At 40.9% G+C, this 27,560-nt stretch overlaps 1 protein-coding gene across 3 annotated transcripts in view; it reads left to right on the top strand.

The window, feature by feature from the left end:
* The window catches only part of COL14A1 (collagen type XIV alpha 1 chain), a 174,031-nt gene that overhangs the window by 141,942 nt on the left and 4,529 nt on the right, over nt 1-27,560 (top strand). For all 3 annotated transcript variants that reach the window (XM_084864968.1, XM_084864967.1, XM_084864969.1), the window contains exons 43-46: nt 8,487-8,522; nt 9,504-9,570; nt 12,953-13,141; nt 27,293-27,370. In XM_084864968.1, coding sequence (XP_084721094.1) covers nt 8,487-8,522; nt 9,504-9,570; nt 12,953-13,141; nt 27,293-27,370 — 370 coding nt within the window. The remainder of the gene's footprint in view (nt 1-8,486; nt 8,523-9,503; nt 9,571-12,952; nt 13,142-27,292; nt 27,371-27,560) is intronic.

Below are 27,560 nucleotides of genomic sequence, written 5' to 3'. Positions count from 1 at the left end.
TAAAGACTTCCCACATCCCTTGGCTCATGGCCCACTCCATCTTCAAAGCCAGCAATGTTGCATCTCTCTGAACATTCTTTCATAGTCACATCTTCCTCTGGACACAGCCCGAAAAGGTTCTTAGCTCCCAGAAAGGAGCTATATGACTACATTTGGACCACCCAGATAGCCCTAGATAATCTCCTTCTATAACCTCAAGATCCTTAACAGAGTCACATTTGCAAAGTCCCTTTTGTCACATAAGATAATAGTCACGGGTTCTGGGATTAGGGTATGAACACTTTTTTTGGTGGGGGTGCAGGGCTTTTCTGCCTATCACAATGAACAAGGCAGCAGTGGCTCTCACTTAGAAAGACACTTTCTCTCTAGTTATATATTATTTTTGTTTCAATAAAATTATTTTATATCCAGAGTCATAAGCTACAATTTACATGATACATTACCAGGTACACAAGCACACACAAGATCTGAGAATTAAAAATGCCTTCAGATTTTAGCAAACACATCCTAAATTGCACACCCAAAATAAATGGCCTCCTTAGCAGTAACTTCACAAAGCCATATACTTGTTCCAAATATATTGTCATTCAAAATCCTTTTATTTATCCATTACAGTTGACATTCATTATTTTATATTAGTTTCATATACTTTACAAAGTAATCCCTCAATATTTCCAGTACCCACCTGACACTATACATATTTATTACAATTTTACCAAATAAAGTGAAATAATTTACTGATTTGTTTCACTTAACATAATACCCTCGAGGTCCATCCATGTTGTCACAAATGGTAAGACTTCATTCTTTTTTATGGCTGAGTAATATTCTGTTGTATATATGTACCACATTTTCTTTATCCAGTTGTCTATTGATGGGTGCTTAGGTTGCTTTCATAGCTTGGCATTGTACATAAAGTTGCAATGAACATAGGGGTGCACATTTTCTTTCAAATTAATGCCAGAACATTTCAGATCTCTTTTCAAATCAAGCTGACAATGGGTCGCAGAAAAACAATTTGATGGCTTTACCTTCACACAACTTTTTTTTTTATCCAAAATGATATTACCAAGTATGGTTATGCTACATGGAAACATACACACACACACACACACACACACACACACACACACACACACGAGGCACGTAGTCCTGTCTCCACTGTCTTTTCACTGCAAATTCTTCTATGCAATTTATTCTAGGCTATTCCCCACCAGAAAAGAGATTTGAAGCATTATCTCTGCTACAAGGCTCCAGCCTGCTTCCCAGAGTGGGCTCCTGGGAACAAGAGTTTATCTTGGTCAATGGAACAGTTTATCTAGCCTCTCAGGACCTGTCTCCTAAGGCATTCACTTAAAAATGCTTACTGAGCAGCCAGCATGGCGCAGAGAGCAGCCCCTGGTTAAAGGGGTGTCGGAGACAGCGTGTACTAAATTTCTTTCTAAGCGTGTCACGGGAGAATTGAGGACATCAGATGCTTTTGAGGCATCCTGAAGTGAAACCAGAAAAAAAAAAAACAACACAAAAACCTAAACCTCTTTAATTTGTTCATCAATGAACAAATATATTTGTGCATGATCTAATTTGCATGTCGCAGTCTTACTGACATTACCTAGAACCAGTTTTCCTTAAGCCCAGGTGGGTTGCTCCTGAGCCATGAAGGCTGGGCTGGGAAAGAAGAGGCATTTCTGGGACCTTGGGACAGGATAGTGGGGTGCGTGAGGGATAGAGGGGCATGGAATATGCTATGGAAGGAGGATCCCTACCTGCTTATCCACCTGGCCGTTTTATAACTCAAGAACAACCTCTAAATATGGAGCATACAGAAATACCAATACATGCTTCCCTGGAAATAAAACACTTGTTAATAATATTATCTTTGATTGTTATAACTGAACAGAAAAGGGCCCTTGATGTGGCATACTTATCAGAGACAGAAGCCGTTTCGTCTGGTTTCATAGCCAGTGCATGGGGATGCCACAGTGGGCATCGGGGAGCCTCTCAAAGCCCGTTGTACCCTGACCTGTCCAGCCCAGGCTTCTCCCTGTGCTTGGGGCCCTGAGCCACCAGAGGCTGCTGCCTGCCAGACTGGCAGGCTGGGTAAGGCAGGCTCGGTGTCAAGGTGTTAAAGCCTTGATTGTTTTCCCATGGATGTCTGTCGAGGAAGGCAGGAGGGAAGGAGACCAAGAAAGACAGACTTCCCCACTGAAAATAGCAACATTTCCTCCAGCCGGTGCCAGGAACACGTGCTTGCAGGTGCTCTATCTTCAGCTGCTGAATTCCCAAGGCAGACTGTGCACTGCAGCTGTGGTGGTTCCTCCTATCTGAGGATTAAGCCCTGGCTAAATCCCGTGCCTCCTTCCAGGGGAACAGATGGTGATAAGCACGTGAGAGAAGGGGCCATGTGTTTAACTTGAAATCCACAGGTAGGAGGTGCAGTGCCGCCATTTAAAGTACACTGCATTTGAAGTCAGGACACCTGGCTTCTTTTTTAGATGTGACCCTGATGTGACTTTGACTAGCTGTGTGAGCCACTAAGCACTGTATCTAGCCTCTCAGAACCTCAGTTTCCTAATGCATCCACTTCAAAAATATTTACTGAGCAGCCACAACGTGTAGACACATGAGAGAGATGAGTTCCGAGGGTTACAAATGGTAACCAAAGTATTTTTCCACATTTAAGGACAATCTAGAGAGAACGGTGGGGGTTTCTTATTTGTTTGTTTTGTTTTGTATAAGTGCATATAAATAAAAGTCAGAAAGTCATAAATACCTTAAAGAAAAGACAAGAATGTTGCTATGAAAGTTGCATTGAGAGAGAGAGAGAGAGAGAGAGAGAGAGAGAGAGAGAGAGAGAGAGAGAGAGAGGACAGAGACAGGGAGATGGAGGGAGGCGCCCCCCCTCTGAGCTGAGGGGTGAGGAGCAGCTCCTGATAGAGGCAGCATTTCAGTGGGGATTGTAGGTGTGCCTGGCCCCTACAGAGACAGGAAGTTGGCAGCGTCTCGATGGGGATTGTAGGAAAACAGAAAGCAGGCACACGGCGTTCCCCCCTCTTTTGTCCATTTCAGTATTTTCCAACTCTTTCTCTTGTTTCTTTGCAAATTTTATTCAAGCCTTCCTCATTACTTACCAAGATCATCACAAGAAGCTGTAGCCCTGGTCTGGTCCATTCCCAGCTGCCAGAATATCTCTCTAGAACAACACTGATGTGTTATTTTTTGGCTTGAGTATCCTCACTGGATCCCTGTCCCCAGAGGATAGATCCCAATGATGAAGCCAGATGTGCACGGCCCTTTCTTTCCCCTCCAACTGTATCTCCCATCATCCCGTTGCTTGAAGTTGTCATCCCTAATTATTTAAAGTTCTCAAATAAATATATGCTGTTTTACCTTTTTTTTTTTTTTCTTCCCCTTTGGAATGCTCTTCCATTTGTCTGGGCTGCTTATTTTCTCCTTTCTCCTGGCCATTCTCTCTTTAAAACTGCACTTCCTGTGTGAGGCCACCATCACCTCTTCAGGCTGAGATACTTTGTCAATGTTCATCTCTCCACTAGCATGATAAGTCCTTGAGGGCAGAAATGTTATCATATTCATGTTTTTATTGCTAGATGCCAGCTCATATCATAGAGGGTACTTAATAAGTATTTGTTCAAAGAAAGAATGAAGGCATGTTTGCGTTCCAGTTAGGCTGCTGTTCAAGGGCATTTTAGAAGATGATTTTTATAGCTTGGGGGCCAGACCATGGAAGAACTTTGAGAGCTGAGCTAGGATGTTTAGATTTTAGTGAACATACATCTTTAATATGTGGGACTTGGACCATGAAATTATTCCTCTTTCCTTCAGCACTAAAATTCTGTGAATTTATGAATGTAGCTACTGTATTTTTCTTTTCTTTATATTTCAAGCATTCCTGAAACAGAAGGAAAATGTGCCACTTTTTCTGGCCTATGTCTGCAGGGAAGATGTGTTTTCCCTCAAAGCATACTTTGGTGGAGTTATGGGCCTTCACTAGATCAGGAGTTTTTATTTTGTTTTACTTTTCAAAAATCAAAGAAAAGATGTCAGAGAAGTTGGAATAAAACTAAATAACTTCTTGCCATATAGATATTTCCCTAAATGGACCTTCCACTGACAGTGCCTGGCTGTGTCCTGTAGCTATTTCATATCAAGAATAGTGAGGCTGGCCAAAACCAGTTTGGCTACTTGGATAGAGCGTTGGTCTGCGGACTGAAAGGTCCCAGGTTCGATTCCGGTCAGGGGCATGTACATTGGTTGTGAGCACATCTCAGTAGGGGGTGTGCAAGAGGCAGCTGGTTGATGTTTCTCTCTCATCAATGTTTCTAGCTCTCTATCCCTCCCCCTTCCTCTCTGTGGAAAATCAATAAAATATATATATATTTTTTTTAAAAAGAATAGTGAGGCTGAGTTTGAGGAACAGGGGTTACCAATGTCCATTAGCTACACAGACTGCCTTACAGAACTCATATGATGAGAGGGGTCACAAGTAGTGAGGATCTGCTTCTTTGAAGAGGCAAGATAAATCTTGCAAGCCCAGCTTTGGTATTTTTCATTAATTTCTGTTCCTGGTGTTATCTCTTTCCAAATAATGACTGCATTATGAGATACTGACATGTTAGTTCTGTAAGGGACCCCAGAGACCATTCAACTTAATGGCCTCATCTTACAAAGAAACTCAGAGTGTTTAAGTGGCTTGCAGATCCCATGTTTTACACCCTTTTTTCCAAGGTATTAGTATAAAAATTTTCAAACTTACACAAAATTGCAAAAATTTAGTGTGAACACCCATATGCCCAACACTGTGATTCTACCATTATAGAAATGTATGTATATTTTATAATAAAGTTCTCTTGGATTATTGATCTCATTTGTAATATTGGAAGATTATTTATGAGATAGTAAAAAGTAAATTTATACTTCTAGTTGAAGTTAGCTAATATTTTTTTTCATTTTATTAACAAAACAAAAAGAATTGAAAGGTCAGAGAAAGTAAACAACAGTCCTAGATTTATCATAAATATTTTGATTTAATATTGGACTTAATCAAATGTTTGAATGACTCTTCTATGTAAGAAAAAGGCTAACTGGTTTTTGAAATATAAAGTAATTTATGTTATGGTCTCCATTTTAGAGCTCTTACCATCTATACAGAGAGAAAAGAAATCCATGCATTGACTTGTAGTTAAATGTATACAACAATAAAAATTAAGCATCAAAAAATGATACTTGAATATCATGGCTGGCATGTACACATAAGGAACTATCTGGCATTGAAATTGGGACTCAAAAGAACTGTTGGCCCAGAAAGGAACTCACTACAGACTGATTCATTTGCCTCTCAGCATAACCATTATGGCTTGTTGCAGTTTAGGTTCTTACAAGGGTATTTATTGTATCACATGATCTCACACATCTAGAGGAAATAATGAACAACATAAACAGACCCAGAGAAAGAGAACCAGCGATCAGACTCTCAAACCTCAGAGGGAAAGTAAGGGAGGATGGGGGTAAGGAGAAGAGATCAAACACATGACTTGTGTGCATACATCTGGGCCTAGCCAGTGGCCATGGACAATGGGGGTTGGGGGGGGGGCATATCTAGGGAGGGGTTTGGGATGGGAATGGGGGAATAAGGACAATTATGTGAGACTATAATCAATAAAAGCGGGGAAAAAAGAAAAAAAAAAAGAAAAAAATGATACTTGAACTAAATCCTACATTGGAATATTTCTACCGTTGAACCTTAAATTATAAGGTTTTTGTTGAATACTTTTATCATATTTCACATGTTTTCATACACTAAATTAAACCATATCTGGGGGAATGAGAAATTATAATTTTGAAGAGTGGGAGATGAGAAAGTTGGGGCTAAATAATAAAAGACTTTGAACCCAAGAGCTTTGATTTTGTCACATGAATGTCTAAGAATTGGTGAGTGATTAGGAATAGAGGAAGGGCAGCCATCAATCACTAGTCACTGCGCTTTCTAAGTTGTATGCTGATAACATCTGAGGAAGATAAAACCAGTGTTTGTGTGGATGATGAACTGGACCAGGAATCTTTTGTTAGCGAGGGAGGTCAGTTAAGAGGAAGTTGCAGCCTGGTGGCTCAGTGGTTGAGCATTGATCTTTGAACCAGTAGGTCATGGTTCGATTTCCCATCAGGCATATGCCTGGGATGCAAGCTCAATCCCCAGTAGGGGATGAGCAAGAGGCAGCCGATCAATGATTTTCTCTCATCATTGATATTTTTATTTCTCTCTCTATTCCTTCCTCTCTGAAGTAAATAAAAATATATGTTTGTTTGTTTTTAAAGAGGAAGTTGTAGTTGCCCTGGTGTGAGATAGTAAGATAGCACCTGGATGATGGAATAGAGGGTATGAATCTAAGAGGAATTGCAATGCAAACTGTGTGTGTATAATGGACATGCTAGAAGCAAGGGAAAGGAGAACAGATAGAACCATTGGTGATTCAAGTTGGCTGATACCTGCTCGAGAGGGTAGACCACATGTTTCTCTTCTTTTCTCAGTGCCATGTTCAGTGACAGCACATTTGCAGCAAACTATTGAAATCAGCACTAGTAGAAGTATTTAAACCTCTGATAGCAGCAAACACTACAAATCAGGACACTTTCTCTTTTCCAGAGAGCCATTTTACCTGTACACCATGGGGTGAACTAGAACTGAATTTGGGTTACTGTTAATGAAACAAGATTTTGGAGAAGATACTGAGTTTGGTTTGTGACTTGTTGAGATTGTAGTAACAACTGGGAGCAGTCTGACAGTGTGGCAGATTCCATCTATAAAGTCATCATCCACTATCTTCGGGGTAGAAACTATAAAAGTATTGTCCAGTGAATTACTCTTATTACACTGCTTCAGAATTGAAACAAAAAGATGAAATCTTTCTGAAGACACATGTTTTGCATTATAAGTGTAATTTCATTGCAAAAACATTTTTAAAATCCATTTGTTTTCAGTCAAAAGTTTTATAGTTATGGTAGTTTCTTTCAGGTCAAAGAGCAGCTAACACAAAATGAAATAATAATTCAGCTGAGAGTTCATGTTCATAGGAGCTCCCATTATAAGGGAGATAGAATGATAGAATCATGTGCTGTTACTCTAGACAAAAAGCACAGTGAGGCTTTGGGATTTCACAGACCTCATGTCTTACTTGAACTCTTAGGTGAGAATATCTTTTCCTTCTTTCCAGAGACATTCTTTAAGAAATTAACACAGCTTAGCTCCTCAGCAGAGATTTGTGAAATAAATTATAAAGCATCAATTGAACACAATTCATAGACTGGTGTTTAGTGTGGAAAGATGTGAACAACCTATTCAGTGAGATGATATGTTACAAAACAGTGTTGCTGCATGATCCCAGTTTTTTATTAAAACATACTTACTTTGTCGAACTCCATTGTGACTCAGTGATTGAGCATTGACCTAGGTCACGGTTTGATTCCCGGTCAGAGCACATGCGGGTTGTGGGCTTGATCCCCAATGTAGGTTGTGCAGGAGGCATCCAATTAATTATTCTCTCTCATCATTAATGTTTCAATCTCTCTCCCTCTCTCCCTTCCTCTCTGATATCAATAAAAATCTATTAAAAATGTTTTAAAGTATACTTTGTCGAGAATATTCTATAAGTGAAATAAGCTAGTCAGAGACAAATACCATATGATTTCAGTTATATGTGGAATCTAGTGAACAAAATAAAAAAAACAAATGAGATAGAAATAAACTCATAGATAAAAAGAAAAGGATTAAGCATTAAAAGTTGGTAGTTGCAAAATAGCCACAGAGATGTAGATTACAGCCTAGGAAATATAGTCAATAATATTGTGACAACTATGTACGGGGCCAGGTAGGTACTTGAAGCAGTGGTTGGGGGACCACTTTGTAAAGTACATGATTTTCTAGCCCCTTTGCTGTACCTCTGAAATTAATACAGCATAATACTGAATGGAAACTAATTGGAAAAATATTTTGTAAAAACAAACAACATACTGTGTCTCTGCATTAGAAGTCTGGACTCCTCCAATGTTTAAAAGAGCTATTTCTGCTTGATGGGTTGCTGTTTGTTTATTCCTGTTGTTGTGTGTCTGTTTTTGAGCTAAGAAAATGTCTTAATAAAATAAGTCGTTTTTTTTTTTTTTTTAAATTTTTTTTTTTTTTTAATGTATTTTATTGATTTTGTACAGAGAGGAAGGGAGAGAGATAGAGAGTTAGAAACATCGATGAGAGAGAGTCATCGATCAGCTGCCTCTTGCACACCCCCTACTGGGGATGTGCCCGCAACCAAGGTACGTGCCCTTGACCAGAATCGAACCCAGGACCCTTCAGTCCCCAAGCCGACGCTCTATCCATTGAGCCAAACCGGTCTCGGCAAATAAGTCGTTTTTAATGCATGGCTAAGCGCAGTGTTACTTGACAATTTAAAGTAACTTGACAATTTAAAATTTTACAGGGTGTTCCTGGAGCAAAAGGAGAGCGAGGAGAACGAGTAAGTATCCTGTCTGACTCTGTTTACCAGTCAGAGCTAGCTGCACACCTTCCATTGCATACACCCCACAAAGGATCACCATTTCCTATCAGGATCATTCATTGCTCTTAGACCATTTTTTCTCCCCTCACTCCCTCCTCAACACATGTGACCATGAACCCATTTTTAAGTGGAAATCAGGAGAACTGGTTACTAGTAGCAGATCTGCTACCATCCAACTAGATGACCGTTGGTCCATTTCTTTAAGGAAAAATAGAGAATTAAACTCATCTAACTCACATAGTGGATTTGATCAAGAAATTACATAATACATGTGGAGATGCTTCAGAAAAGTAAAAGTTCTATACAGATGCCAAGGAATAGAATGGGACTCATGTTTTTCCAATATTGGCACCCAGAAAGACAACAACAGGCATAGGTTCAAAGAACATAAATCAGCTTATTTAAAGGATCTTATCTGTCCTTTGAGAAATTGTGCACTGCTGATATAACTGTGCTGTTGGCTATGGTAAAAACAACCATGACCTTGGGCTCATCCAGTTACCTCTGTGTAACCTTGGGCAATGTGTTTAACTCTGTTTGTCTATAAAATGGGTTTAACATGTTTCCTCTGATTTGTTATTTGTATTAAGTAAGCTACATCTTGAGAAAGTGCTGTATTTTATAAGCTCTGAAGAACTGTAAATGAGGCATTAAATATACATATGGATTTGTTTCAGAATTACTAAATTTTTTAGAATCTGGGGCCAGACATGCTTACTCGAGCTCTTTAAGTTAATAAGGCTGCTAGGAACCTGGCATCAGGAATGTCGAATTGCTTACTCCTTCCCTGTGTGTACCATAGTGGTCAATCCTACCTGTTGCTTAGAGCCAAAGAGCCTAGGAGGGAACAGTGGGTCGAGTCAGGTCTCCACCTAGAAGTCTTGCCATGTGACTGGGCTTGTGGCTGAGAGTCAGGAGTTTGCTTCTCTTCTCATCCAGGGTGACCTGCAGTCTCAGGCCATGGTGAGAGCAGTGGCTCGACAGGTGTGCGAACAGCTCATCCAGAGTAAGTGCCCTGTAGTTACTGAAGCTTCCTGTTACTCATCCCCATGAGTGTGGTGATTAAAAAAAATGTCTCCAAAGCTATGTGTTCATGCAAACGTGTAAGCTTTACAGATGTCGATCACTAAGCCATCTAAGAGCTCATTGCAGGTTATCCCAGATTTCTATACTGATGGTACAGACACCAAATTCCTCAGTGCCATTTGTCCAAGAGTTCCCTGCTTGCCCAGATAGATTTAACATGACTGTACAAATCAGATCTTTTATTCCTTCCTCATCTCTCCGAAGGGATAGATAGATTTTTTCCCCCTAAAATACTCAACACATGTAAGCTGCTAGATTGAGGCATCAGAAGCTACCTTAAAAAGATGCCACATTTTTAAAAATTATCTTTATTGTTGAAAGTATTACAGATGGCCCTCCTCCCCCTCCCCCCCATTGACCCCCATCCATTCCACTCCTACCCCATCCCCAGGCCTTTATCACAAAAGAGTATTCATAGTGTTGATTTCTCTTCACTCACTAGCTTTAAATCAGTGCCTCCTTCTTATCCATTTCTTTTGGTTAGCCCACAGTCCTCTCCTTTATTCTTTAAGATTTATGTCTAAACACACACACATGTGGACAGTCTTCATGAGATATTTGATGTGATACTTGTGCTTTAAGCCAAAAATTATGCTGGGATACACTTGGTATGACACCTGTCCCATTTTTTTTTTTAAATACCGTAAACCTGAACTTTTCAACAGTCCAGTATTTTGATTACTGATTTCTGCTCATTCACTTACTAACTCATCCATTTTGCACATTTCCATTCTGGCCACTGACTATATTTTGTCTCAATAATCTAACTGGAGGACCCTTCTCCTTGCCAATAATTTTTTCAGTTCCAGGCAGTTCCTGGCCAAGTAGAGATGAAATATTCCTCTCAAATGCAGCCAGCTCTAGCCCTATGCTGTCAAGTCCTCCGCCCCATAGAGGCCTCTACCTCCAGGGCTGACATCACCTGTGCTGCTGCCATAACAGCTTTGATGTTATATTTCATTTAACCCTTGGAAGTCTGGGAGTGCCTGAGAAGGTCCTCATGGCAGAGTCCAAAATTCCAAATGTAGCAGATAGAACCAGATAGAACCAACCTCCTTGGGGGAGGCATGGGATAAAGGTCTGCATGTGAGCTTGGGAGAAGTTCATTAAGACAGAAATCTCAGGGCACGTGAGTACAAAGCTACCATCCTCAGGCATGGTAGTAATGCTCCCTATATTTTAACTTTAAGTAACTTTATATTATATTGCACAAACTGAATGTGTGAGAGAGAATTTGCCAGTTAAATGAAACTGTTCAAGTTTAATGCAAAAATAAGTTCTTTAAAAACACAATGCATTATAAAAGGGAAATTGAACAGTCAGAATGCATTCATGCCCTAGCTGATTTGGCTCAGTAGATAGAGTGTCGGCCCACAGACTTAAGGGTTCCAGGTTTGATTTTGGTCAAGGTCATGTATCTTGGTTGCAGGCTCGGTCCCTGACCCCAGTTAGGACACATTTCCCTCTAAAAAAGATGGATGTATTCTTTTTTGGTTAATCCTCACCCAATAATATTTTCCCAATGACTTTTAGAGAGAGTGGAAGGGTAAGGGGGAGACAGAGAGAGAAACATCAATGTGAGAAAGACACATAGATTGGTTGCCTCCCACACTTGCCCCAACTGGGGTCAGGGATCGAGCCTGCAACCAAAATACATGACCTTGACCAAAATCAAACCCGGAACCCTTCAGTCCGTGGGCCAAACCAGCTAGGGCATGAATGCATTCTGACCATTCAATCAAAAGCTAACCTGTTTCTTGGGGTATTTTGTAGGCTTCTCATTTCAAGTATTCAATGTAATTGAGAAGATATTTATTTTAAGGAAACCTAAGGGTTAAATCCTAATATGACTCACTAACCATAGTATGTAAATTTCACAATAGTTGTTGTCTTAGTCCAATGTAGAATAAAAATCTTGTATAAATATGTGATTGTCTAAAACATGCACTAAAAAAGAGAGTTTAAAATTGAGTTTTTCCCCCTTGGGAATTCTCAGATTCTTATGAACAACTTCTAGGAAATGGAAGCCAGCAGGGTTAGACAAAAACACTGAAATAGGGCTGTGAGACAAGGAGACCCTGCCTGTCCCGTCCGTGCAGCGGCGAGAGAAAGAAATGGGGGAGATTGTAAGAGTAAGATCCAACCAACCTACCCAGAGGCTGTATTTCTGACACCTCAGCCATCTTTCCACACTGCTTCCGGTTTCTCCTCAGTTTATCCCTCAGAACTAGATTCATCAATCAGCATATAAATCCTCACATTCTCAGTTAACTGGTTTTTCTTCCAGAGCTGCTCAGCACAATTATGCTAGGGAAGGTTGTATGGGATCCTGTGAAGCCAAAGTGATGACAGCTAGAGGAGTGATAGAGGACATCCCCTTGTCAAAGGAAGAAACTGAACAAATAAGATGCAGCAATGTCTGGCCCCTCCCAACATTCATGGGTGTGCCTGCTGATGGCCCTGGAGACACCAGGAAACCAGTCCTAGTTACAGTCACGGTCCTATGCTGAAGAATGTTTGCATATATTTCAGCAGTAATCCCCCTAAAAATGGTTACTGTTCTTAAGTTTGAGTGTTTGAGAAGGGATAAGAAATAAATATCTAGGAAATTCATTTATGTGGGGAAAGCTTGCCTCCTCATGATGCTAGAAAAAGTGCTTGCTATCCTGAGACATTATGATTATCAAGCACTTTATTAATCTATACTTCTACTTATTAAACTATAGCCTTCCTGGCAGAACCAAGTTAAGCGACTAAAGGAGGGAAAGCCAGGATTTGTGTGTTTTTTAAAATGAAGCTAGTGGGAGTTTTTGCAGCTGGGACAACCAAGTAAAGATTCCTGAAAAAAATGCTTGGCAACAAAGAGATGAGTTGAAACAGTCTGGGGATTTGTGAGCCATAGGGTGGAGCAGATTTTGTGGGCTGGAAAGAAGACCACTTGGATTGGGAAGAGGGGGATTGCTGAAGAAAAGTGGCAGCTGGGTGAGGATTTAGGGGGTCAGACACACACTGGGGTGAAGATAAAATTTATGACTTCTGTTCAACTGATGTTTACTGAGATGCTGACATGAGCTGTGGAATTCCAAATGCATGAGATGCGACTTGAATACAATCCAGCTGTTAATATCATCCAAAATAAAATGTACAGCTTTTTACTTTGGAAATCGACATATTTCAGAGGGGTATGCTTTCTCCCTGCATGGGCCTCTGACAGAATTGTCCAGAGCCTTGACAAGTAGCACCTCCAGTCTTCTGTTTGTGTGGCAGTTGACTGAAAGCTGTCTTTGTCCTTCCTGTCTCAGGTCACATGGCCAGGTACACAGCCATCCTCAACCAGATTCCCAGCCACTCCTCCTCAGTCCGGACCATCCAGGGGCCTCCCGGGGAGCCTGGGAGGCCGGGCTCACCTGGAACTCCTGGGGAACAAGGACCCCCAGGTACCCCAGGCTTCCCAGGAAATGCAGGTGTGCCAGGAACCCCAGGAGAACGAGGTAAGCCAGGCCACTCCCCTGACCGAGTGCAATGAAGCAGAGCCCAACTGTGGTGCTTATACAATGCTAAAGTCCAAAATAATGGACTTAAATGAATTTACCCCATCTATTCTGCAGCTTCCTATTTATCCCAAGGTTGAGAACATTGAGTAATCTAAAGTATGTATCAAGAGCCACCTCTGCTTGTATGAAAAAAGAAGATCAGAATCCCCAACCCACCTCTAAGAGGCTTTTGTGTGAATGAGAGGATGATGTCCCCTCTAGATGGAGGAATTAAGAAAAGTTGCCCCTCCCAGGTAGAAGAATCAGAAAATAATGCCCCCTCTGGACCTAAGTGGCATCGCATATAAGTCATGGCAAGCAGAGAGAGCTGGCTTCCTGGGTCTGGTGCTGCTTTTGTGCAGTGCTCATAGTGGGCAGCCATCAGTGGCAGCCCTGAAGGGAGTGATGAGGCAAATGGTCAGATAGTTCACATAAGCTTATGCAAAACATGGCAGCTCTGAGCTTCCAATTAAATACTGTTCGTAGCTTATCTTTCTATAATAGGAGGCAGAATTTTATTTACTTATTTAATGGGCCAATGTTTTATATTTCCTACTAAAGTTTCTTTAAAATAGAGCTCCTACTTAGCCCTTTCTTCTACCCTTTACAGGTCTTAACAGTATTGTCTGATAAGATTAAAGAGTTGTGGGGATTGGGCTAGCTATGAACTACAAAGAGAGTGATGGAAAGAGAGGCAACTGATAAAAGTATTTTCTAAAACACAATTTATAGAATGTAGTTCTGGACAAAAGCTAATTTCCCCTCTGCTCTGTGAGTCATATTGCTTTTGTGAGATGGGTAGGGTATACTCTTTTTATAAAATCTGAGATATGAACTGCAGATTACAAAGATACACATCCTTTGTTGATCCATGCCAACAGGCCAAGTTCATTTCTGTGTCTGCACTTCTGTGCCCATTGTTTATTCCTTTGGAAGTTTTCTGTCTTCTGTACGTCTTACTCTGAGTTCAAGGCTCAGCCTCACCCATCTCATGGGTGAAGTTGGCTTGGTCACCCCAGATCACAAGTATCTCCTCCTCTGAATCCCTGATGCCCTGACTGTCACCCCCGACCCCCATTTTACCACCCATCAGGTATTGGTGAGCCACTGGATTTCTGGGAACAGGGATGAGGTCCAAATTGCTTTGCACATCACAGGTACTTTACTAGATGATTGTTGTGTTGACTGAGACCCAAATCTGATTCTCCTTTCTGAAGGCTTTTCCTATGCAAGGGCACTGAATCAACAGATATGGAGACAAGCATAGTTTCCTCACAGGACATCAGAGATCTGGCAGCCAGGAGGGTGGCCTCCTCTGTCAGCATCTCATGGTGTTGGTGATGGGCCAGCTGTGACTCAGGGAGCTCAAAGCCAGCATCTGAGTCAATCTCAGCAAATCTCAAGTTGTCTGTGTTCTTTTTGGAAGTCCTATCCTTGTTCTTGTTCTTGCAAGGTTGTGTTTCTTGCAAGGTTGTGTTTCTTGCTCTATAGGGGCCCTTGAATGCTTAGACCAGGGGAAATCACCCAGGAGTTCTCAGTGGCCCAGGCAACCCTTGAAATAGGAATTTTTATGATATAATTTTCTTACCTACACAGCTACAAATATATAAAAGGCTAAGTGACCAGCTGACCATCTGACCAACCAGTACATATGATGTGCACTGACCACCAGGGGGCAGACACTCAACACAGGAGCTGCTGAGTTGCAGTGACTTGGCAGTGATGCACCCCGGAACCAGATAAGAGGAAGCCTGATTCCTCTATTCTACCTTTGGCTGTAGGTTATGTTGTTGCTGGGGCACTGTGGGCCCTGAATCTGGTTACTGCCGAGCTACAGTGACTTGGCAGCGGCAGTTCTTGGGTGACACCCCCCCCCCCGAGAATGAGCATGAATCTGTGCATCAGACCACTATTAGATATATATGCTCCTAAAGAGTACAGTGGACAAGCAAAATTCTAATTTCACAAATACATGGAGAATGATAGTAATACAGAAGATGAGATACCCTTTGAGCATGAGGGAAGGTGATTTTATTTGATCACCATCTGAGGGGTGTGGTTTGGGGTTTAAGGTTGAGGTTCTATAGGCCAATAACCCCAAAAGTAATGTGTAAGAGGAATCATCCATTTAAAGATTTTCATGTTTAAGTTATATATCCATAACAGCTGGGATTCATATCTGGTTTATTTTGAACAATAAATCAGCAAATATTTACTGAGCACAGAGTTTATGCAAGATTTTTGGCTTAGCAGTGTGTGAGATAATACTATAATCGTGGCTTTCCCTTTTAGATACCACATGTATCTGCCAATATTGTGGTTTGGATAGAGGATATGAAGTGTTTCTGAATGTATGATTTGGGAGATGATAAATGTGAACTGAAATTAGAGGAAGACATCACGTGGCCTTTGGTAAGAAAGGGTGCTAGCATTTACCAAGCAACTATTTGATAAACTACCAGTTGCTTAGCACATTATCAATGCTCATAAAAATCTTATGAAATCAGTATTTGCCCCCAAGTTTACGTGAGAAAACTGAGGCTCAACTGATTGTCAATTGTCCACGGTCACTTACCTAAGCAATAGGGGGCCCAGATTTGAATCTAGATCTCTGTGATTCCAGAGTATCTGTGCTTGCTCCATTCTGCCCTGTTACTACCTTTGAATTCATTGCTTAGTGGGTGTGTCACAGATGAGAAGTCAGAACTGTGCAGCACCTGGTGAACCCTGTTGTCTTCTAATAACTACATTTCAAAATATGTGAACAGCCCAGCTGGTGTTGCTCAGTGGTTGATCACTGACCTATGAACCAGGAAATCATGGTTCGATTCCCAGTCAGAGCATAGGCCTGAGTTACAGGCTCGATCCCCAGTGGAGGACATGCAATTATGACTCTCATCATTGATGTTTCTATCTCTCTCCCTCTTCCTTCCTCTCTGAAATCAAATATGTTTTTAAAAATGTAAAGAGCTGAGCTGATCAGAGTGTGACAGTGGGCTGTGATTGTTTGTAAGCTCCTGTGCACTCTGTTCTGCTGTATTTAGATAACTGTGGGCATCCATGACCTGGCAGATGACCTGCTTAGAGATGAAGCCAGGTGATCTCTTAGATAAATATGAATGTGATCAAAACATTTCCTGTGGTTACTCATTGGAACACTGATGATTCTTTTAAGATGGTAGCATGTACCGAGGCTATATAAGAGTCCAAGTAAAGGAATTATCTACAAGGAAATTAATTGGTCATGCACCTGGCAATTTGGGATATACCTATAGATGTTATATTCCTATTCTAGTATCTCAGCTTGGGGAGAAAATAGGGGAGAAACCTGGAACAAGGCAATTTAGTCTTCTTTTATTTCTAATATCTTAAGAGAGAAACTATTTGTGATGCTACTTTAGCTGGGAGCATCATGATGGGTGGAAAGCATGGGGTTTGGGGCATCAATCACTTGTGGGTTAGGATGCTAGCTTTGCCACTTATTAGCTATGTCATTTTGGCTTCTTGATCTCACAACTTAATCTTTCTATATAGATCTTCACTCATTCATCTAACCACCACTTACTGAGCATCTACTACATGCCAAGCATGGTGCTGGGTATTAAGAAAATAGTGGTAAACAGGGCATACATTTCCTGCCTTTCATGTGCCTCCCATAGAAACAGATATTAAACAAAAAAATACATGAATAGTTTAATACCAGTTGTTATAAGTGCTATGAACAAACGCAGGGTGCTATATGAGCATAGAAGAGGGGACTCTTCTACGCAGATGTTTTAGCCAAGTGACACCTGAAAGTTTAGGAGTTGGGCATATATATAAGAGAGTGAGAGAAGAACATCCTAGGTAGAGACAGCAATAGCATGTGCAAAGGTCCTGAGATGGGAAAGAGCTTGAAACCTTTCAAGCCATGGGTTCTCAAACCTAGCACACATATTGTTTCCTTTCTGTCACCAACAATTTGCAATATCTCTCCTAGTGTTCTCAAATGAAATTCATAGATAATAAATAGAACCTATCTTCACACATAATTTTATAAACTGGGATGCCCTCTAGTGTAATATAAAATAGTAAAAGGGAAATCTAATAATTTATTCTAATATGCAAATTCTCAGCATGACCATACAGGAAATAATAATGAAGTCAGAATGTACTTGTATTTAAGAATTTCTGAGAATGCAACCACTACAAATTCAGGCTGATATCATTGACATTTATCACCTACTTAGTCTTTCTACATTGTCTCTATTGTACTTACAGTGAAGATCTACTAAGATAGCAAATACATCACTGGTATTATGCAACTAAATGTAAATTACCTTCTCCTACTTTGGCATGCACGTCTCTGGGGTTAACAAGTGTCTTGGTTTTCCATTATATTTCTTTTTCCTACTAAGGCCTTCTCCAGAGAAACTTTCCAATACTGATCATCCTCTAAAACCAGTTACCGTAATGGTTGCAGGGTCTTTCTCAATCCAGTGCCTGGAAAAGTTAAGTGGAAATGACTGGGAAGTGTCATTCCAAACACTCTCACTGTTGGAACTCATGGGTTCCTATCAATATCATTAGCACATTACGTTTACTATGTAGAATCAACTAATTTGGGTGCTAAGAGCACCACTCACTCCAATATTATTATTAAGGATAAAAATAATCATATTGGGATGTTATTGTTAATCAAGAGAAATTTTCACATTATGTTTGCTACCTGAATAAATTTTTTTTGTTCTTTTGAGGATAAAATATATGAAGGACTTCAAAGTTGGAAAATTACTTCCCTCAAGCCTTTCCTGCCACAGATGACCAAATTTTTAGTGATTGAGTAAATAAAACCAAGATTTAAGGATCAGTTTTTATCAATTCTAAGGTTCTGTGGTGAACTTGGAAAAGGTGGATGTTGTTTCAGTAAATGAGGAAAAGGGTATGGGAGAAGGGTGGGAAGATGAGTCACAGCTGAACTCCCCCAAGCAACCACGGGTCGGAAAGGAATTAGCCCTAGTCTGGTCATTGTAAGTCAATGACATGCCTTTTCAGAGACCAGGAACAGCACTCAGGTCGGAGAAAGGCTGCATGCACTAAAGCTAAACCTGCATCTCTCATGCTCATGCCATGGTTTACTATAAGTCAACAGGGCCTAGAAGTCTAGAAAGAAAAACTGGGTCCCAGATTCATTCAAAGCTAAGAGAGAAGGTTCTTATGTTCAATATTCCTGTGGCCCAGAAGAGCTATTGGCACTGATGTTACATCTGGCAGAAAACGTTGGTCACAAGTTCAGAATTAGAGCATAGCAGTCGTGAGCCAGGAATGCCTCATTGGTAAGCATCTGTGAAACTTCTTAATGACCCTTGGATCCTGGTTTAATTCCTGGAAAAATTATCTTTATGGGACATATTAATTTGATTAAAGAAAGAGGGCTGGTGGAACTCTTGTAATAATTTGCTGGTTGTTCCTTAAATATTTACAAGTCTTCCCTGTGATGTTGTGTTATGGTTGATAATGTGTTGCATGAGACATAGTCTTTTCATTGCTGTTAAAAATGTGCTGAAGTACATATTGCCTTCTTCCTCTCCTGCTTCCCCAACCCCTGCCTCTTATCTCCTGAGACCAAGTCCAGACAAAGATAGAGTTTTCTCTTTTCTCACCCGATAATGATCTGGTGAAGTCCATTTTGAATGTCTTTGGAACAAGACCTTTCCCTGAAGGTTTGATGGATTATGTTTTCCTAACATACAGTAATTTTTAAGGCAATGAGTACTCCTTCTCTTGGTATCATCTTTTATTTTGTAGAGGTTCTTTTCTTTTCTTTTTCATACTACAAAGGAACTCTACATTCATAACGGCTGCAGAGAGAAGTTCTATGTATTAGTGATCTATTATTATGTAACAAATTATCCTAAAACTTAGCACTTAAAGAAAACAAAAGATATATGATCATGGTTTTTGTGGGTCAGGGACTCACAACCAGTTTAGCTGGATGGTTCTGGCTCAGGTTCCTTCCTGAGTTCACAGTCAAGATGTTAGCCAGGGCTACAGTCATCTGAAGGCTGGACTGGATCTGGCAGACCTGCTTCCAAGATGCCTTACTCATAGTGCCATTGGCAGGAGTCTCGGGTCCTCCTTGACTGCTCCACTCACACTGAGCCTGAGAAGGGTGGGTTCCTCCACAGGGGTGCTTGAGTGGTCTTGAAATATGATGGCTGCTTTCCTCAGAGCCAGTGATTCAAGAGAGTCAGCAGGGAGGAGTTCACAATGCCTTTTTTCTATATATTAATAAATATATTTAATTGATTTCAGAGAGGGAAGGAGAGGGAGTCTGCAACTGGGAATGTGCCCTGACCAGGAACCAAACCATGATTGCCTAGTTCATAGGTTGACTGACCCTCAACCACTGAGCCACACAGGTGGGCCACAATACCTTTTCTGACTGATCCCAGAAGTCACAAGTTTTTACTTTTAGCATATTCTACTAGGAAGAAGTCACTAAACCCAGCCAGAATTAGGCTATCCATTTTGAAGAGAGGAAATATCACAGTATTTGTGACTATGTATTTAATCATACTCTCCCTTATTGAACAAAGGTTTCTGGCCTTGTGGTGGAACAGGGCAATTGCTTTCATTCCTAAAAATGATTTCCAAGCAGTCTGGCTCGTAGGACACCTGTGAAGGGTTGGCTCACTCTGTGTCCACCTGTTTTCACTATTTAAAGGGGTATTTTTCTCTCCCAACTCCTTTAAATTATTCAAATACCAGATGTAGCTTTTTAGAGGAAATGTAAGATGTAGTTTGAAGGACCTTGAAAGAGTAGCACCTACTGGAAGCATGTTATTGTAGACTGTTTTTGTATTCGTGCTCCTGGAACTAGTTGTAGTCAGGATAAGATCATTTTCCAAATAAAAACAAAGAATGATTTTTAAAAAGCAATTGACAAACTAAAATTAACTTCAAATTGTGTCCCCACCTTCTGTACTTAGTAGAATATGTCTGTTACAATAACAAAAAGCTGTAACCAGTATTTTATCTTCTTTTTGCCATGAAAGCTAATGTCATTGTTTCTGTAGCTTAACAATTTTTTGAAACCCTTGATTGGAAGTAGAAGGTCTTAACAGATTGCTCACATTGGACTTCACAGTCACTGTCTGGGGTAGTGGGTGTTGTGCTAGAAATAGCCCTCAAGGTTAATGTAATCTCAGTAATATATCTTTGTGTGGTCCTGGTTCATATTTTCTAGTCAGCTTCACATCAAGTATGTGCCCTTTGCTGTAGCCAAACTGAATGGCTCAGTGCTCAGTTTTTGCTGCATAACCACAAAAATCTTGGTATCATACAACAATAAATATTAGTTCTCATCACTTGTCTGTGGGAGGTGGGACAGCTCTGCTCTACTGGGGCCCTGGCTGGAGTGGGGGAATAGCTCCCCATTCTCCTTATGACAATGGCTAAAATAAAACATGGCAACCCAACTTCCCAATCATGTTTCACACCTCTGTTCTTGTCATTGTCACTAATAATCTCTCTAGTCAAAGCAAATCACTTGGCAAACCTAAATCTATGAGTAGGGAAATGCACGAGACCATAGAGTGTGAGTGGGTGCATAATTCTATTGCAAAGTAGTAAATAATGTAGGTCATTAATTCAGTTTACCAACATTCTTTACACATGCCTTTTCCTTTCCTACTACATTCAATGCTAATCCCTGTTTTTATACCTCTTCTTGGATTGTCATATGCTCTTCCCACGCTCCAGAACCCACTTTCTTCCTCTGACTCATTCATACTCAAGCTTCAAAATTCATTTCAAGAGTCACCTCTGCCAGACCACTGCTTCCTCGCAATGTTTTATTTGTTTGGCCAGTGTATTTGTTGTTGCTACTCTGCTTTCTTCCAGCTAAACGAGACTGAGTAAGATCTTCCTTCTTTGTCCCCAGGCACATGGCTCCAATCACAGCATTTTCCCGTTACACTGCAATTGTTGATGTACTGGTAATTATGAGCAGTCAGCCTGCCAAGGGATGCACAGGTTTAGTGTGCATGGATGAGCCCTGCACTCATCATCTCCTTTCCTCTCTCCTTCTCCCTTTACAACCTCCATTCTTCCACCTTCATTTCCCTCCTTCCTGCTGCACTTCCTCCCCTCACTGCCCAAATGTCAGTGTGTCCAATTTAGATGTCTGTGGTCAAAAGACCAAAGGACCTCCTACCTAAGTACTATGATGCAAACATCTAAAGTGTAAAATATTCTATTGTCTTGATCTTGATCTGGTTAGTAGGTTCCTTTGACCACTGGATAGCCCTCTAGTAGAAATATGATTAAGCACATTTTCCTCTGTCTTTTCCGTGGTACTAGCACAGTATTTATTGATGGTGCTAAACTTCACAAGAATGAATTCTACTGCTTGGTTGTCCCCAACAGGGGCAGATCTAAGCTTAATGGGGCCTGAAGCTTAACCAGTTTGGAGTTCTTCTTTAAGGAAAACTGTATGAAGTTAAAAACAAAAAATTAGATAGCAGGTATTAGAAGAGGGGCCATATCCAAACTCATTGGTGTGATGCCCATAGCTTGTCATAAGGAGGCCTAACCTGGCTTCTTACTCTACCACTACTCACTTTGCAGCTGCCAAAGCCATACTCAACTGGTTCCCCAGGCAAACCTTTGCACATGCGCTTCTATTTGCCTCCTTTTTATGTGGTTAATGCCTGTTCTTCAAGACTTCATATCACAGGTCAGCTATACTGGATCCTACCAGAAGGTCCTAGGCATTGGGCTCTAGTTACACCCTTCTTCCTATTGCCAATCCACTCCTACTGCTGATAGTGGCTTCCGGCTGTTGCTAATGTCTGAGTTGTTTCATCATCCTTATTTGATTGCTCAATTCTTCTATTGCTAATGTGACCAAGTCACATTAAGTTCCCTTTGCTGGAAAGATCTAGAATGGTTGATGTTTCCCTGGCTGAGCCCTAGATTATAGAGGCATACTAGATGGTCAGTTGTTTTATGGGAAACCCAATAGGAGTGGGACCCTTAGCAATAGTTTGCAAAGTTTGCTCACTTTCACAGCAACCACATATTTTCCAGCCTTGGCCTTCTTAGCCTAAAACATGGAGCCTGTACATGCTGGCACTGATCTGCAGCCAAAGAGGGATAGATAAGCACAAAAAGTACTTGTAGAATTGACTCCATTGAATCTGCCATTGTAGCGAGGGACCCTGCCCAGTACCTTGCACCTAGTAGGCATTCCAACATATGTTGAATAAAAAAGCAGTCCACTTGTAATTCATCACCAGCATTTCCCAGGCAACAGACTATATAATAACACAGCTAAAGCCTTGTCTTACAGTTTCTGTGACTTTTGGTAGAATGACAATGAAAGCATTATCCAGGCCTTGCATAGCTGTCTGAGCACAATTCCTGGGAGTTGCTCAGAATGTCTGATTATGTGGGAGTGAGCGGGCTCCATGGAGAAGCATGAGACTCCAGCCTGTGCTTGGTGTGGTCAAGGGGCAAATTAGTAAAATCTCCCTACACAGAGGTTAAAAAAAAAGGGGGGGCGGGGGGGAAGAATAACCAAGGGCTAGACCCTGGACTTGTAGTGAGTGTGAGCAGGATAAATCCTCTTAAAATCAACACCAAGGCTTGCTCAGAGCAGAGGTCAAATGTATACACCCAAGGAAGTAAGCTGAGGAAACGTGATAACCACAAGGCTGATGCCGGGCCAGAGAAAATGTGCAGACTGTATTCGCAGGCAGTTCAGAAAGCCACAGCTATTGCAAACAAGACTAAAAACACAGCCTGGAGAGCCAGCTTGGGGTGGAGAGAGGGAGACAGGGAGCACAGTGGTTGTGTGTACAGGCTTCAGCACCTACCTGGGTTGAAATCTTGGCTCCGTTCCTTACTAGCTAAAGACAAGTGACTTAACCTCTGCATTCCAGCCCTCTTTTCGGGTTAATAGTAGAGTCTGCCCTCTGTTTTCAGCTAAGACTAAATGAGTTCATACATAAAACATCTAGCACTCAAAACTTAATAAGGTCCTTTAGAAGCATAGCTGGTATACCAACTAGCCACATCTTTGGTTTGTTAAGGTCTACAGTAAGACTTTGAATTTCATTCATCCATCCATTTGTTTGACAGATATTTGAGTGCCTGACATGTGCCTGAAACTAGGAATACAATGAAAAACTGAAACAAACAGGTCTCTGATTTAGTAAACCAGTGAAAGGAAATATGAGAGGGTCAGAGTTAGGTGAGTGGTAAGGGAGAACCAAGTAGCCCTAATGTGACTCTTAAGGAGGAACAAATATGTCAACTTGCCGTTCTGGTGAGGCATGTTAATAACGGGGGAGGCTATGCAAGTATAGCTACAGAGCATATGGGAATGCTCTAGACTTTCCACTTAATATTTATGTGAACCTAAAACTGTTCTAAAAAGATAAAAATCTATTAAAATTTTTTTAAAGAAATGAGTAAGATATTAGGATTTTAGTAAGAGAGTAAAATCTAAAAGAATGGCTCTTAAAAGTTATCATTAAAAAACGATAAAATGAAAGGATGGATGCATAATAGAAAAGACTTTTCTATGATTATCCTAAATATTTTTGGTAACTTCACAGAAAACTAAGGATAGTAGCTAACTCACATTTTTGGTAAATTAGATCTTTTATATCAGCTCTGTTCATTTTTTTAAAAATGGCAGATAGTGAAAGCTAATGGAAGTCCATCAGACTCATCTCTAAGAGGCACTAGTGGTTCATATTGCCTTGTGAGAAAAAGCAGTGTTCACATAAGCCAGGCACAGGAAAATAAAAGTGAAGCTCTAGCCGAAGGAATTTTGTTTGTTGATCCTTCGAGGTCATGCTTGTATTTAAGTCAGCTGCATTTGGTCATTCAATTAGCTTTTTGGTGTTTTATGGGCATCTCCTTACTATGTGTGAGACTCGGTTTGGGATCTGACACTACCACAATAAATAGGGGGTGATTCTTACTGTCAACAGTTTTATAGTTCCAGATTAGAACACAAGAGCAAGCAATGCAATGAGATAAATGCCAAAGGAGACAGTGATAATATGGAAGCAAAGAACTCATTCATTCATTTATTCATTCATTTGTTCATTCACCCATATAGGGTGTTCCAAAAAAGTATACACATTCTTTGAATAATTACAAAGGCAGTGTTATTAAAATACATTTCATTTTCAAAATTGAACTATTAGCTGTTAAAAAGTATGTGTGTGTGTGTGTATGTTGGGACACCTGTATAATTGTTAGTAATATACTATGGGGAAGGCTCCATATAAGTGAATAAGATAGATAGATAATCCTATTATTGATTTCAGAGAAGAAGGGAGAGGGAGAGAGAGATAGAAACATCAACGATGAGAGAGAATCATTAATCGGCTGCCTCCTGAATGCCCCACACTGGGGATCGAGCCCACAACCTGCGCCTGTGCCCTGACCAGGAATCGAACTGTGACCTGGTGGTTCATAGGTCAACGCTCAACCACTGAGCCACGCCGACCAGGCAATTCTTGCCCTCTTGACTCCCTTATGCTTCTGCCTGTTATGATTGTGGAGAAGCTTTGAGCTGGGTCTTGAAGAATGAGGAGTATTTATGGAGACAACCAAGGTGAGAAGGGAGTGTCAAAAAGAGGAAATATCCTGCACACGTGGGGATCCCAATGCCTTGTGGAAAGATCGCTGGCACTTAGCTCTGATGACCCCATCTTAGCACCAAGTAGCCCACCTTGGGTCTTCACAAAGAGATTTTTCGAGGAAAGTCTTATGGGTGATGACTACATTTTGTCTGTAAAGAATGACGATGCCCTCACTCCACTGCCTTCTGTCACCTCATGGACAGTCACAGGATGACATTCTAGGACATTTCATTTCCCTCCTTTTAATCAAGGCCTACAAGGCTTATCATAATATATCCAGATCTGTTTTCAGAGATCTGCAATCTGTAAACTTAGCCTTTAATTTCAATCCTCATTTTAGGTATTTAAATATTCTTCACCTTTTGCTTTCCTTATGAATGAACAAAGGATAAGTCAGGAAGCTCTTATCAGGGGTTGTTCCTGAGAGTGTTTCCCTGGATGTCCTACTCAGTCCAATCGACTGCATCTTCTGCTTGTGGAGAATAATCACTGAGAAGCCCTGCTGTTAATTTTGATCCCTGAGAACCTTAGGTCACGGCAGGCCTCTGAGTCACCCGCATTTAATCATGAGCAGCCTGCATTAGTCATTGGTGTATTTGATTGTGCTCTAATTCTTTAAAAATTTGTGGTTCCCTCTGGGGAAAGTGGCTCCAATTCTAACAGACTAGGCAGTTTCTGCTCTATTCTCAGATGCACACACTCATTCACAAGTTGAGGGAGCACCCACCAGCTAAAAAGTGCTCATTCCAATTATTAACCGATTAGCTACTAGTTTAGGTAATTGGGTAATACCCAGTAGACATACTCAGGGTAGTTTTCTGACTGAGCAACTTGATTGGCAATCGAGCATTAAATGTTGACTAGTCCAAGTAAGTCATGTGCTTTGTAAAACACAGATTGAATAGTATTTTTCTTTGAGAAATCACTCTCTGGCTATCAGCTCTTAAGAGAAGAATCAGTCCTAAAACAGAAGAACATAGGTGTGCCAGTAGGTGCCCTGCCCTCTTTCTGCCTGGCTGATCTTTTTTGCGCTCAGATAATACCACTAAGGCTACATGAAATAGGCATGGGTGTTGGGAAAGCATAGTCATGGGTGGGGTAGCCCTGAAGACCACTAACAAGGAAGAAGGACTTTTTAAAATATGACAAGATACCTTTACCCCAAGAGGTGGTCACAAGGAACACAGCAGTCACCAAAGCTTCCAATCAAGGGACAATCATGTGCAGTTGTAATGATTACTAGTACCGTGTAGAAAGAAGTATTTGTGTCTTTTTGTTGTTGTTGTTGTTATCAACTATTTCTGGAGTGAATACTATATGAATAGGCTTCCTTCTGGAAGTTATAAGCTAAGATGCTAAAAGTGATTATTTTCAAGGCTTAGGGTTCTTCTTTGTTTTGTCTTCTATTGGTTTTCTGCAGTGAATATGTGCTACATTTAGTAAGAAAAAAAAAGTTGTTTGTAGTTAAATATTTTAATTCACTTGCATGCCTGCCACCTATCAGATTGGTTATTTTCATTGACTTATGTTCCCTTCTGAGCTTTGACAAATCACACAATTTCTCTGTTCAATAGAGATGTGGTTTCGCGGTTTGTTTCAAAGCATTGTTGCGCCTGAAAAACAGACACCAGAGATGATCTGCGCTGTGAGTCAGGGTAACCCAGACCCCTGTCTGATGCAACTGGTTAGGGCTGAATATAGCATGCTCTCACCTGTCCACCGGTCTGGGGATAGAACCTGCTTAGACAATGAGGTGTATAGGTTTCTTTGTGGAGTTTTTCTTTGCCTGTGAAAATGTATAGTTTATTAGTAGCACCATAAATATTTGGGATACAAAGTTTGGTCTGTGGAAAAGACACATGAATAGGTTTAGAATTTTATGGGGCTGAATAAGCCAAATCAAACACAGGCTTTCCTGAAGCTTCCAAGTTTTTAATGGAAACTCACGCTCTTCAGAACTTTGCTGCCTAATTATAATTCATGCCTCTTGCAGATCCATTACAGGGTGGACCAAAAGGAAAATGTTAGACATGTGCACTTGTGACTCCTATTGTGTTATTTGTGGAGTGCCATACGTCGGCTGGCCTGGTGCATGCAAAGGCAGAGGCCAGCTCCTGGCAGGCTGGACCATGTCAGCATGAAGGAGGAAGATAACCTTGCAGTTTTGCAAATACAGACTGCAGGCTCAGAAACAGAACCAGCCTCTGTATGTGGTTGTACAAAAGTCACCAGTGTCAGACTTTAATATAAAAGTCCCATGGTAATCATAGCCCAGACTATCAGACTATCCCATATCATTGTCTTCATTAGAGAGGTCCTTTTGAAACCCAGAAAGATGGACTACACGAATTTTCATTTTTAAAAAGATCTCTCTCTCTCTCTCTCTCTCTCTCTCTCTCGCTCTCGCTCTCGCTCTCGCTCTCGCTCTCGCTCTCGCTCTCTCTCTCCCTTCCCCCTCCCCCAGGTCTAACTGGTATCAAAGGAGAAAAAGGAAATCCAGGTGTTGGAAGCCAAGGTCCCAGAGGACCCCCTGGGCCAGCAGGTAAATATTCCTATCTAACAGCAAATTGAAAATGAAAATCCTAAATCTTTCTATTCACTGGATATCACAGGTGAGGAAAATGGCCATATTACATCCTTGTATCTAACTGAAATGGCTATATGTCTTGTTCATTTTGTTAAGGAGGCCAATTTGTCCCCTAATACAAGCTCTCTGGAATCTTATTAGTTAC

The sequence above is a fragment of the Pipistrellus hanaki genome, assembly GCF_964339955.1.
Source record: "Pipistrellus hanaki genome assembly, chromosome: 17".
Lineage (NCBI taxonomy): Eukaryota > Metazoa > Chordata > Mammalia > Chiroptera > Vespertilionidae > Pipistrellus > Pipistrellus hanaki.
Note: the sequence above shows the minus strand (reverse complement) of the source record. Positions and strands in the feature narration are given on the sequence as shown.